Genomic DNA, 14,446 nt, shown 5'->3' with positions numbered 1-14,446 from the left:
GGCAAAGGGAATTTCAAGGACTGTTACATTTCTTACCCTTTTCCTGGAACCACCTCAGGGAGAAAGAGTTTATTCAGGATTGGTTATATTAGAGGATACTTTCTGGGCCACTTCTGATAGCAGGTTTAAAGGTCATTCATATGGTTTTATTATTCTCTCCCTCTCTCTCACCATCATGGCAAAAGTGAGAAAAAGAGCTTTTACACGTAGGCAGAGACTTGGCCCTGTTATTCCCTTGAGCTTCAGCTTTCTCTTCTCTTTGATCTTAGGCTTTCAATAAAGCCAGTTGGTAGGCAAATTTGGGGTAAAGGTGAGGGACAGAAAAAGGTCCTGCAGATTCATAGTCAGGCAAGATGCTACAGTCACGGCTTTTCACAATTCTGCTTTGGGGTTTAAAACATAGGCTAAATTAACCTAAGGTTACACTGCACTCCTTTGTCACTGACCCTTATGAGTGCATCCCTTTTTAAGTCTCATGGGAAAACGCCATGCCCATGTTCAACAAGGTATTCTTGCATCATCTGGCCCAGCAATACCTATCATTATAATCTGACTTTCTTTCTCATCAATGATGAGGGTTAAGTATAATATGTATATTCCTTTCATGTGACTACATTCTAAAGTACAATGTTGTCATATTTATGTAAATAAGATAACCAATTAATAAACACTTGAAAAAGACATCACTTCCTTCCTCCCTCTCCCCGCTCCCCTACCCACCCTCTAGGCAAGTAGGAAATAGTTATCAATAATATTATGTACTTTACTCCACAAAAGAAGAGAAACTAATTTAATACTAGAGTTTAGAAACAAATAACACCTAATAATCCATAAGCAAAGTAAAATTAATAATCTGTGTCTTACTACTAGTATGCCATTTAGTGTCCTAAACTTTTAGTGCAAACTGAGCCAGGGAAGAAAAGCAATGTCCGTTAAAGGCAGCAAAGCAACACAGAGAATCTCTCACAGGAGTGTAGCCATTTAACGGAGGAAGAGCCTTTTACATATAAACATAATCCTTAAGTCATTATGAAAATGGAAAATTAGTAGTATTAATTTACATAGCAAAGGCACAACAATATATTCCTTTCAGAGAGATTTTATTCAGAATTATTAAATAAAGTTTGGTTCCTTGAAATTCATTTGTAAAATAACTTACATAAAACACTGGTTCCTTAAAAATGCTGAAGTAACCCATTCTTAATTACTTGGAATTAATACTTAGAAGAATGATTAAGATGATAATAAATTATTTTTTAAAAGGCAGAGTATGTCAAAATGAACTCAAGGGTTCTAAGTGCTATATAAATATTCACAGAAACAAATAAAAATCAAATTGAACATGAACTTCCTATCATAATACTATCATGTTTGTTAGATAAAACGCCTTCCTCAGTTAAATTATTACATGGTATTTATAAGAGTGAATTGGTGAATATTCTTGGACCAATACCACCAACTGTTAATTAATTTAAGCTGTCTGATTTAATAAGAGTGTTTTACAAATTTAACAATACAAAGGTAATATTTTGTTCTAACAAGAGTCAAAATAGGCTTAAAAAAAACATGATATATACATGTACCCTGAAATTGCTTCATAGTTATCTTTGAAAAGTAGGGACACTTACAGTGGTCTTATCAAATTCAGCCTCGGAAGATGTTGGTGACAGGGGACTTATGGGGCTTAGGGATGGAGAGCTTTCAACACTGGAGACATATTCAGGATCAGGAACATATAAAACCTGGAAGAAAACATTCACACAAACTGAAATGTTAATAATCAGATGGTGTTTTATTAGCAAGTAACATTAATGACCTTCAGCAATACATAGAAAAAAAAAATCTTTAGATTAACAAAAAATATAATACCATAATAATTCTAATAAAATAAGAAAACACATATTTAAATTCAATTAGTAGAAGTTTGATAATATATACTATCAAGGATGGGGGGAAACAATTGTATTATACTATGGGAGTTCTTCAAAGATAATTTTGAAATAGCTAGTGAAATTTAAAATGCACATATCCTTTACTACAGCAATTTTAGTTCAAGGACTTTTCTCTATAAAAATCTCTGTATACAAAGAAAAAGAGATATGTTCCCTACAGAGATGTTTACAATAGCAAAAGAGTAGAAACAATTAACAGCTTAGAATGCCTAGTTAAATTAAACTATATAGATACAGGGCAACACTCCACACATAAAAATCTCTGAGATCATGCTGTGCTTATATAAAACCTTTTCCAAAGTCAAAGTTAAGTCTTTTTTTAAAAAGCTAGAATATTTCTGAAAGGGGATACCAATTAGTAACTGTGACTGTTTCTGGAAAAAGAAACTAAAAGTCTGAGATGGGATAACTTAATCTTTAAGAATGTTTGAATTTTTAATCATGTACTACTTTGGATATTTTAAGAAGCCGTTTAAAACTAAATTTAAAAGACAATTCACAGTAATTTTCAGTATGTTAAGAAAAATTCATTTGGATATAAGTGACAGTTAATTTTCTCTTCCAGAGCAAATCTGGTTTCTTCAAAGCATGCATAAAATTATTATTCTTAAATTTCCAATATTATTAACTATGTTGCAATGAATACTTTCTGTATTACTACTTAACGCTTCTAAACACCAATGCATTAAAAAAAGATACCTGTCCGGTAACAACTGCTCGGGAGAATAACTTATTTAACTGAACAAGTTCATTTGGTGTTGTATCAAATTTCAGGGATATACTATTCAACGAATCCCTTGATTCAACCTGTTTAAAAGAAAACATAAATTATTCTAATCTGTTAAAACAGAAAAAGTCAACTAGGAGGTTTACTGATATTAATATATTTATGGACCGATCTTACATTTGATTAACAAGTGGTATTTCCATCTTTGGAAATAGGGTAACCTGAGAAATTCTATGTTTTGTTAGCAAATGATCTAAACTTAGATGCTTTATCATAACACATCACAATTATATATGAGCCTCTACTTCAGGCAATTTCAAAATACAAAATATAACTTACAAAACACAAACAAGTGATTTTTATTTTACAAAGATTTTAAAACAATATATTTATTTAAATAGTTTCTAAAACATATAACTTCTAGAAATATCCTATTTTATTTTAGCAAAGTATGGCCATTTTACAGACTCATAGATAAAGAATAGACCGACACCTGTCAGATGGGAGGGGCGTTGCAGGGCTGGGGGAAAGGTGAAAGGATTAAGGAAATAAAAAACCTCATGGACACAAATGACAATATGGCAATTACCAGAAGTGGCAAGGAGTGTGCGGGGAGGAAAAGGAGGGTATAGAGGGGAGAAATGGTGATGGAAGGAGACTTTACTTGGGGTGGTGAACAAACAACATTTATACACAAGATGTATTATAGAATTGTACACCTGAGACCTATGTAATTTTATTAACCAGTGTCATCCCAATAAATTCAATTCAAAAAGTATGCCTGTTTTAAATTTAAGTTGCTATTTCTAATGATCTTATGCATAGATTCTGTCATTTAAATGTATAAATCAGAAAATATATTTGAGCCCTGACCAGTGTGACTGGGTGTCATTCTGCAAAACAAAAGGTCTCCTGTTTGTTTCCTGTCAGGGCAAAAGCCTGGGCTGTGGGTTGGGTCCCTGGCTGGAGTATGTAGGAGAGGCAAACCAATCAATGTTTCTCTCTCACATCAATGTTTCTCTCCTTCTCTCTAAAAGTAAATAAAATCTTTAAAAATATATATATATTTGAATCAAAATTGAGCAATCTCTTTCTGAATCATTAGCATATTTTAATGATCATATTACAGAAATTTTAAGTCATGAGATTTTGCCAATTATCCTGAAAGAAAAAGTCATTTCGTCAGTCAACATATATTCCTGTGGAATCCTCTACACGTAAGGCATTATGAAATCTGTGTAGAGAACAAATTTAAGTGCAACTAAGTGACTTTAGTTCACAAGAGATTTACAACCTAATTGGAAAATAAGACAAAAAAGGTCCTATAAATGAAACAAGTGTGTACTACAAGTTCTGAGTATAAATAGAGCACCGTATTTGCCCCATATTGTCCAGGAAAAACTTTACAGAAAAGATTTAAAGCAAAATCTGGAAGAAAGGGTAGGAATTTGAGCAGTAGAGAGAAGAGAAAAAACATTCTAAGTGAAGAGTTTAGAAATGACGTGTCTGACGACAAAAGTATAAAACATATTTGTGGGATATTGTCTCTTCCTTCTAAACCATCCAGAGCATACTCATGAATTTAAGATTTTAGGAAGGTAAATGGCTAGTCAAATCTCAAAAAAGGATGAGATTAAACAGGCACTTAGAATTATGCTATAGAAGACTTTGAATGTCAGGAATAGCACATATGTATGTGAGTGGAAAAAACAATAAATATATTTTTAATAGTTTTAGAAAACCAAATTTAGGCCAAATACATAGGATAATAATTTAGTTCTGCTTCCTTCCTCTATGTAAACCATATCTATGCAATGAGTTGATTTATATCCTACTTCATTGAGATAGTATATGTAAAAGCTCTCTGTAAACAAATTTTATTTTGCAGTAACATCTAAGTTTACAAAGTACATTTATATTAACTACCACACATTTTGTTCTAACAATAATTCCATTAAATAAGTTGATAAAAGTAATTAAAAAATAGCAATAATTATAAAACAAGAAAGTTAAGTGGCCCAAGTGGCATCTTCGATTAGTGGAAACAGGTCTAGGATTAATGAGGTCACAGAATAGTTGCTAAAAAACCAACATAACGCTACTGCAGTAGATCAGGTTTAAAGTAATAAAAATGTAAAGAGATTAAGGTATAAGATTTTCACATTACACGTGTAAGTAACACCTTATGCTCCATTCCTATAATCTTATGCCTTAATAAAGACTAATGAATATAACAAATTACATTATCCAATACTTTACTTTATGAATTTATTGCCTCAACTTCCCAACAATGCAGAGAATGTAGAAGCACACTCAATTTAAGTTTATAATATACTTTAGGAAGATTTTTTTTAGATAGCAAATATAATTCTTTCTACTCTAAGTTATCTGGTCCCTAACATTTAAAAATACTTAAAATCTCAAATTGTGAATTATACAGTATATGAAAACAGAGTATAACTCAAGGTTTTGTTAATCAGTTCAATTTTAATGATTCATGGAAAACAGTCAAGATTCAAACACTGAAAGGTTTCACGATGACACAAATGCATAATTGTTTTAAATTGTCATTTTCTCAATACGTTATATTACTGTGTTAGAAAAACACAAAACAACACAGAATTAAGCTCAGTAACAATAAATGCTTTATAACACATTGACATTATCTAAATAAACAAGATTTACATTCAATCAAATACAAGAGCACACCATACACTAAAATCAATTTCTCACTTCACTTTTCCATAGTAAACAGAAATGTGAAAAACTGACTGCAGAGAGATATGAGGATAATTTCTTTCTTTCTTTTTTTCTGAAGATAGAAAGAAGCTCCATTTTCAGAACTAGAAATTTAGCTACAAATCAGCATAAATAATCTCTGTGAGAGGTTATGCAGGAGATCAATATCAACTTGTTTTTTAAATATTGTATCTTCCATTTGCATTATCATAAACACTGCTTAGAACAAAATGAAGGTCACATTTCTAAAAAAAGTTAGTAGTTTCTTAAAAGCCTAACCTAATAAAAATTATTGTAGCATAGGAACTTTTGACTTCCAATAAAGGAACATCACCCTTAATTTTTTTGAAATAACTATGTTTATATCATATTTAATTTCCTTCAAAGAAAAAAATCCAAAAATACAATAAAAAATGTAAGTGTTATTATTAATAAAACAGTTGTCAAAGTGAAGTACAGATTTTTAATAAGGCAATTAGTAGCCTTGGCTGGGTATTTCAGTTGGATAGAGCATCGTCCTGATACACCATGGCTGCGGGCTTGATCCCCAGTCACGGTACATACCAGAATCAACTGATGCATGCTAAATAAATGGAACAAAAAAACCAATGTCTCTCTCTCTTCCTCAAATCAATAAAAAAAATTTCTTTTTTTAAAAAAGCAATTAACAACCCTCATCTCATTTATAGTATAAATAAAGATTATTTTAAGTAAGACTACTGCAAAGATAAATCAACTTTTTCAAAAGCAAGTAACTTACGGTATACTCAATAGTCCCTTTAGGTTTCTGAAAAGACATTCGTCTCCCATCCTTCTTGTCCACAGTCTTCTTTTGGCCAGTGTCTGGGGGGCGGGGGGAAAGAAAAAATATATATATATATATGGCAAACCTCTATTAAATTCATGTCCCTTTTGGAGCAATGTTAAAGGTTCCTAAATAGAGCTCACTAGGCTGGTATCTATGAGATTCACTAGTAATATGGCTTGTTCCTTGGGATTCTCTGCTCTAAAATACAAACAACTGTCAATAAAAGGGAATGTATTTCCTCCCTGCTTGCTGTAGGAACTGACCAGTGTGAAATACTAATAGTTGGAAGTAAATTCAAAACATAAGTAACTGTCAGTAGAAAGGAAGTTATAAAAAAACTAAATTATGAATCATTTCTTTCAACATATCTAATCTGATTATTTGAAGATACATATACTTATTATTAACCAAACCAAGTCAAAAAAATATAACATTAGTCCTCGCAGGAGAAAACAGCTTTACTTCTACAATCCAATTAATCTAAAAATCCAACATTTATTTCACTGTTCTCCCTTTGCTTATCTGACATTCTGACCACACTAGAGTTTGTTTCTATGTACCTAATTAGCTCAGTTGGGTGAATGGTTCTAATGAAGCATTAATAATAAAAATAATGCTAATAATCAAGTCTAAATCCCAAAACAGTCTGCTCTGCAATACTTAAAAAAGCAATCCTAAAATATTCCTGATCAGCCAGGCTAACCCAAGTCTCTGTTATTCCTTGCATAATATCTTTACATCTTCTTCATAGCACCTGGTACTGTTCGGGTTTCTTTTTTTAATCTCTTCCACTAAACTGTAACCTACATATCACCATGCTTGTTTGGTTCCACAGTGCCCACTTGGTGCTTAACAAATGGCCTGACACATGGCAAGCATCCAATTTGAATGGACTAATATTCTGAAGCAACAACTTGAACTGTACCTAGATCTACAACTTGTCATTAATTTTCTGGAAAAAAGTAGAGAAAGAATTGTGGTGTATCCATTAAACTCTAGGAGGATATTTATATCCATCCATCCAAGGAAATTCTAGTGTGCAGCCAGTGCTGAAACCCAATACTCTGCAATACTGGCCAATGATGTATTTCTGCAAGAACAGAAATGCTTTCTATCTACACTGTTTAATATGGTAGCCACCAGCCTTGTGGTTTTTGAGTACTTGAAATGTAACTAGTGAAACTGAAAACTGACTTTTAAAATTTCACTTAAACTAAGATAAACTAAAATAGCTACATGTGCCTAGTTGTTACCATACTGGACAATGCATATATAAAATCTAGAATCTGGATTCCTTAATTCAGTTCCTCGCTAGTCACATTTCAAATGCTCAATAGCAACATTTGCCTAGTGACAACCATAGTGACAATAAAAACAGAAAACATATCCACCATCACAGCAAGTTCTACTGAGCAGCAGTGCTCTGGAAAATCTAAAATCTGGAGTTTTGACTATATGATCTAAAATCTATAGTTTATATTCTAGCACCTATCCCCCAGTTAAGACACACCATCAAGTATAACTGCATCTTTGGATTGCTCTGGACCTGCACAAAACTGTTTTTTATTAGTTTGCATTTTGTTGTTACACCATTGAATTATATTAAAGAATAGTATAGAAAATTAGCTTTTGGAAATTAATATCTGCGTTTACTATAAAGATGCTGAGGATACTTCTTGCTGTATTGGAGTTTCATGAAAATGTTTCTCCTTATTTTCACTATTTCTGTTAGTGAAAATAAAGAGACTGCCTAAGCAACAAGTATATCTTTATCTTAAAGATACTATGACTTATGTCTGATCACATTTCCTTTCTTTCACTGATTGCTAAATACAAAGGCAGATTTGGCCTTTTTCTAAGACATGAATGTGACCTTAAAACGAGCCCCTTTTTTGTACTAAGATCATTCATTCAACAAAATGTATCAGGTTATTTCATCTAAGTTTGCTGGTGACCATGAAGGGAGCCTTTATACACAGAAAAGACAAAAAAACTTTTTGTAGTTACTTCACTTTTAACCAAATGTTTGCTTTATTGAAGTACAAATGAAAAAACCTAGTTCTCCCTTAAACCTTCAACTATAAGTGCATTCTATTTATAAATCTAGTAAATTTTAACACACTTTCTAAGGTACTGTTGATAGTTGATCAACTCAAACAGAAAACAAACTATTCTTAAATAATCCTATTTATAAACTTGGGTAATTACATTCTCTCACATATACTAAACTGCATTTATAAATTTACTATATTCTATTTTAAACACTTCAATCACCCCTAACAAGTAAACCTTTCTAAGAACTCTAGTAAATACATTAAAGTTTTAACTATAATGAACGTTAAACTCTTTTAAACATTCCAAGTTTCTAAATTTAGACAGATACTTGGACCTTTTAACTTAAAGTCACGAATCAAAAAAAACAATTACACAGGTATTCATTTTAAATTAGGTTTATAGGACTAATTTGTATGTGCTCTTATAGACCTAATTCTCCAAAATACAACAAATATTTTAAAAATCAACCTTATTACAAAAATAGTACTGCTAATGTGCATTTAGAAATTTCATCATTTGTATATTACTTCTGACCTTACCATGGGTAAAAGGCTTACCCACAACAGAAAGTAGAGTAAAAGTGTGGTCCCGAGACCAGTAGCATCAGCGCTACTTGGAAAACTGTTAGAAGGACAAATTATGGGGCCCAACTCAGAACAGTACAAATTACTGGGCACACCGAATAGTACAAATTATGGGGCACTGAAGGGGAAGGAAGGGGTCTAACATTTTTATTTTAACTGCAGATATATTTCTGCAATAACAGAAATGCTTTCTAATTTTAGAAAAAATTTAAGAAATGACTTCTTAAATTTTACTTTAATACCACCGACAAAATACTTTTATCAGTATTAGTTAAGAAGACACTGAAGAACATCATCTATGAGATTTTGGGCAGTATGAGAAAATTGAAGTGACTGAAATCATGACTGACCGAAGCAGTGGCAAAAAAAGAGGCCTTGCTTTTGTAACCTTTGATGATCACGGCTCTGTAGACAAGACTGGCATTCAGAATTACCACACTGTGAATGGCCACAACAGTGAAGTAAGGAAAGCCCTCTCTAAGCAAGAGGTGGCTAGTGCTTCATCCAGCCAAAGAGGACGAAATGGTTCTGGAAACTTCAGGGTTGGTTTTGGTGGGCATGACAAATTTTGTCATGGAAGAAACTTAAGTGGTCGAGGTGGCTTTGGTGGCAGCCATGGTGAAGGTGGATATGGTGGCAGTAGGGATGGCTATAATGAATTTGGTAATGATGGAAGGAATTTTTGGAGGTGGTGGAAGCTAGAATGATTTGGGATATTAGAACAATAAATGTCCAAATTCTGGGTGCACAAAAGGAGGAAACTTTAGAAGCAGAACCTCTGGCCCCTATGGCTCTTAAAGTATGTGGAAACCAATACTTTGCCAAACCAAGAAACCATCCTGGTTATGGCGGTTCCAGCAGCAGCAGTAGCTAAGGCAGTGGCAGAAGGTTTTTAATTGCTTCTAGGAAACAAAGTTTAGCAGGAAAGGAGAGCCACAAAAGTGACAGGGAAGGTACACGAACAGATTTGGGGACTCAGACAAGCACAGTGGTAACAGGATCTAGCTGCTACCAAGAAGACGTGTTTTAGGCAATACGCATGTGAATGGGCAATAAAACTCGAGGACTGTGTTAGTGCCTAACTGTATAACAGGTCATGTTAGCTTCTGTTCTGTGGCAAGTATAAAGCATTCCAACACATTTTTTTTTTTTGTACCCATGCTATTGATTGTTAAATGTAATAACAGTCTGATCACGGTGCTGAATAAATGTGTTTTTTAAAAAAAATGTGTAAAGTTAGCCTACTCTAAAGCCACCTTGGTAAGTTACCACAACCGTGTAAAGTTGGAAGAATTTCTTCAGAGCGATGCCAGGTTCCATTTGAAATTTATTTACAACCTTCTTGGGCACTGAAGCCACTGACATCGAAAACCTTGGTGTAGTTGAATCAACAGTTCTTGTGTTGTGACCTGAAGTTTACCATTAAGGGGGTCACCCAAGCCAAGTTATGGAGTTTATTTAGTTATTAAATGATTGCTGACACATCCTATGCAATCTATCTAAATTGAATTATGGTACCAGGTAAAATAATGAAGTTTGTGTATTACCCATTATCACGTGTAATCAGTAAATGAGTTAATATCCTTTTGAAACAAAGAACATAGATAATACAAGAGACCTCACAGCTATCCTGTGAGATGAGCAACAATTCTAAAATAGGCAAATCTACCTCATGCTCAAGAACTACTGGGACTAAGGAAGCAATATTACGCCCTCAGACTTAGTTGGAGTTGCCATCAGGAGAGCAGATTGAGGTTGTTTAAGATTTTCTTCTCCCCCTCCCACCACCCACCTTAAGAAATGACACAAAGTACAGACATCTAGGTTATCACCTTCCAGTGCTGACCAACACTGAGTTGTCTTTTAAGTACAGTCAGGCGTTATTTAATGACAGGGGTACGTTCTGAGAAATGGGGTGTCAGGTGATTTTTGTCATTGTTGGAACACATCACAGAGTGCGCCTGCACAAACCTGGAAGGCAGAGCCTACTACACGCCTAGCCTCTATGTGGTGTAACCTATTGCTGCTAAACTACAAGTCTGTATAGCATGTCACTGTACTGAATCCTGCAGGCAACTGTAATGAAATGCTAAGTACAATATTTGTATATGTGAACATATTTAAACAACAGATTAAATCAAGCGCAAGAGGAAATGATGCAATCAAGAGATGCAGTAAACACAATGTATGAGGCTACTACCACAGTAACATGGCACTGTTTTACAAACTTTTTATTTTTTATAGGTAAAAAGATTACACTTAACAATAAAAATTACAGTATAGTAAATATATAAACCAGTAGCACAGTTGTTTGTCATCTGATATACTATACAAAATTGTATATACTATACTTATGTACAACTGGCAGCACAAGTTTGTTTACACCGGCATCACCACAAACGTGAACAATGTGTTGCGCTATGACGTTAAGAAGGCTACAACATCACTAGGCAACAGGAATTTTTCAGCTCCATTATTATCTTATGGGACCACTATCATCTATGCAGTCTCTCACTGACCAAAACATTGCTTTGCGATGCATGATTAGAGTTACTATAATAATTGGTACTCTAAATCCTTTAGTGCCACTTTTTCTTCCCTGGGCTCAAGATTATCTTTTATTTAACTGTTCCAGATAATGTGCATCTGCAATGTCCAACCTAAAATACATCTAACTGCTCTAATACATTCATTGGATTTTGCATTTTTAGCTCAAGTCACTTTCCTATCCTTCTGACTCTAAAGAAATTTCAATGACAATCCATTTTATCTTTACCTAATGTGTTTTGACTTTAACATCATACATAAAAGAATTGTGCATTCATTCTTCTCATATCTTTTTCTTCCCCTGTCTGACAAAGCCATAATTCTTAGAAATAGGAACATAACACCAAATTTATTCTACATCCTTTGTTTCTTGCCTGGCTCAGTGTCTTCATGAAGAAATTGAGATAAGAATAGTACCTATCTTACAGAGTTGTTATCAGGATTAAATAAAAATATTTGCTAGAGCCTGACCCATGGAAAATGTTTTCAGTGGCTATTAGTCTTGTTGCCATTTCCCCCTAAAGATAGTGTTTTAATTACTAAAAGTAAATATAAACAAAATTTAAATAGGACCGATGTGTTTAAAGTATACTGTCATCAAGTGGGAAAACAGAGTTGACATAACAGGGTAATTTATGATAAAAACTATAGTAAAGTGAGACTGAAACTGTTAAATCTATTTATTTGTACTTTTTTTATTACCAAAGGACCTAGTGAAGTGAATAATTTTAAAGGCTATGTAACACAAACTTATGGTCATGTTTCGAAACGAGAACTGTGCTCAAGGTCCAACGAATTTTTTTTAATAGTTTAAGCAGGAACAAGAACTGTATCATAAGACTTCTTTTTCTTAAATCCTCACCTGAGGATATGTTCATTAATTTGAGAGAGAGAGAGAGAGAGACATCAATTCAGTTGCCTCTCATACACACCCTGACTGGGGATAGAACCCGCAACCTTTTGGTTTATAGGATGTCACTCCAACTAAGCCACTGGGCTAGGGCTCATATGACTCTTTCTTTGTTGTTAACTAGAGCAATGGCGTGACAAGCTCCTTAGGGTGTCTAAGTCTCAATTAAGTTTTTCCTGAGGGGACTATATAATGTTGGAGTCAGCAGACACTAAAAGCAGGTAAGAGCAAAAGCAGCCACCTTGGAGACAATAAAGAGGAATGAGTCACACTACTAGCAGTTCAGTAAGTGGTTTGTTCATAGAAAGAGTAAAATCAGAAACATTTGACCAAAGTTTTATCTGGTCCATCCTTATAATGTATCAATGGTACAACTATTTTATCAACATCATCGCTAAACATGAAATGGTGAGAGGCAAGATCAGTAACAATGAACAGGGTGCTGGAGTGCAACCAATGTGCAAGCGTGGTAAAGAGTGTGTACAAGAAATACTGCTACAATACACAGGACATTTTAAAGAACTGAAGGAAGGGTGAAGACAGCTAGAAACTTCAGTAGCTGTTATCAAAAGTCTCAAATTAGGGTGGTCACAAGCCAAAGAAATCCCTCAAACTAACAGATACTCATTCTGAAGGACAGTTAGGAAGCTGTGCTTAATTCTAAGAATGTCAGGGGATGATCAAATTATTGCTTAGGCACTTATTTCTTAAACTGCCTTTAGAACTCTGCAGGCATAACTTTATATACCTACATTTTTAACCTCAAGTGTTATTTTGAGTTTTACTACCCATCATTTTCACTAGTTCTGTTCCAAAAGAGAAGAGCTCTACAATTGAGAACCTTTGATGTTACCCAATTAAGCTCATTTACAAAGGAGAAAATACAGGCCAAAAGAGATTAGCTTGTACAAATTCTTTCAGCAAGTTAATACTAGGATGTACCTGCCCACCTGATTCGTGGTCACAACTGTGACATCACAAGGCCTCTCTACCTTGTTTCAGAGGTTTGGGGACATCATAAATTTTAAAGGAAGTCAAATATATGGTGCCTAGGTGCACACAATGCAATACACAAATGATGTATTATAAAACTGTACATTTACATGTCATTAATAAATGCCACTCCAATAAATGTAATTAAAAAAATAAAAATAAAGAATGTAGGATGAGTTCATAAGCAGCTTCAAGAGAGGAATTGGAATAGTTGTTTGAAGTTGCAACTCTGAAGGAGTGTCAGATATAGCAATGCACTCAATAAATGTTTTTGAATGAGTGATTCAGATGTTAATGGGCATATTTACTGAAATATTGATCATATTCCTTCCTCCTTAAGTTACACAACATATTTCTGAATTCTCCATCTAGCAGGGGTGTCCAACCTGAGGCCTGTGGGCTGCCTGCAGCTCAGGATGGTTGTGAATGCGGCCCAACACAAAACTGTAAATTTACTTAAAACATTATGAGATTTTTTTGTGATCACATGGAGAAATGTATCTGATGTGTGGCCCAAGACAACTCTTCCTCTTCCAGTGTGGCACAGATACGCCAAAAGGTTGGACACCCCTGGTAGAGGCTTGGGCAAGTTATCAGTTGTTTTCAATTAGGCAACTGTAACAGATTTTTTTAAAGTCCTTTTTCCGAATACTTTAACAGTTCCAGTCCTCATTCCTGGTACCACCTTTAAAGAGGAAATTCTGCATCTGGCCAATGTCCTTCAAAGTAGAAACAAAGTGTCCCTATTTTTCATTTTCCAATTCCATAATTAGGAATTCTAGACAAGATATTTCCTGTAAAGTGAGGAAAATTATTAAAATGGGTCATGCTAAAATCAGATTTCAATAGTCAAGTTTCTTCAAAGCTTAAATTACACACATATACACAAATATCAACAAAAGATGTCCTCACCGTTCCATTGTTATAAAATGAATGGCATGATGTGGGGTCACTGATTACATTTTTTTGTGCTTTTGTCTATTTTCTAAACTCTAATGTTCATATAATCACTCATATTGTCAAACAAGTAACAAAGATAAAATAAAATATAAATGCCACTCAATAACATAGAGCAGCGATTTTCAACCGGTGGGCCCTACACATTTTTAAAACTTGCAATACCTGAGTACT

At 34.0% G+C, this 14,446-nt stretch overlaps 1 protein-coding gene across 6 annotated transcripts in view; it reads right to left on the bottom strand.

The window, feature by feature from the left end:
• Positions 1-14,446, bottom strand: part of OXR1 (oxidation resistance 1) — a 370,698-nt gene that overhangs the window by 55,231 nt on the left and 301,021 nt on the right. For all 6 annotated transcript variants that reach the window (XM_054590386.1, XM_054590385.1, XM_054590388.1 and 3 more), the window contains 3 exons: positions 6,179-6,261; positions 2,652-2,759; positions 1,629-1,742 (listed from right to left, as the gene is read on the bottom strand). In XM_054590386.1, coding sequence (XP_054446361.1) covers positions 1,629-1,742; positions 2,652-2,759; positions 6,179-6,261 — 305 coding nt within the window. The remainder of the gene's footprint in view (positions 1-1,628; positions 1,743-2,651; positions 2,760-6,178; positions 6,262-14,446) is intronic.

The sequence above is a fragment of the Pteronotus mesoamericanus genome, unplaced genomic scaffold (assembly GCF_021234165.1).
Source record: "Pteronotus mesoamericanus isolate MK-2021 breed Mesoamerican mustached bat unplaced genomic scaffold, CSHL_Meso_final scaffold_174, whole genome shotgun sequence".
Lineage (NCBI taxonomy): Eukaryota > Metazoa > Chordata > Mammalia > Chiroptera > Mormoopidae > Pteronotus > Pteronotus mesoamericanus.
This window is presented reverse-complemented; position numbering and strand designations above follow the sequence as displayed.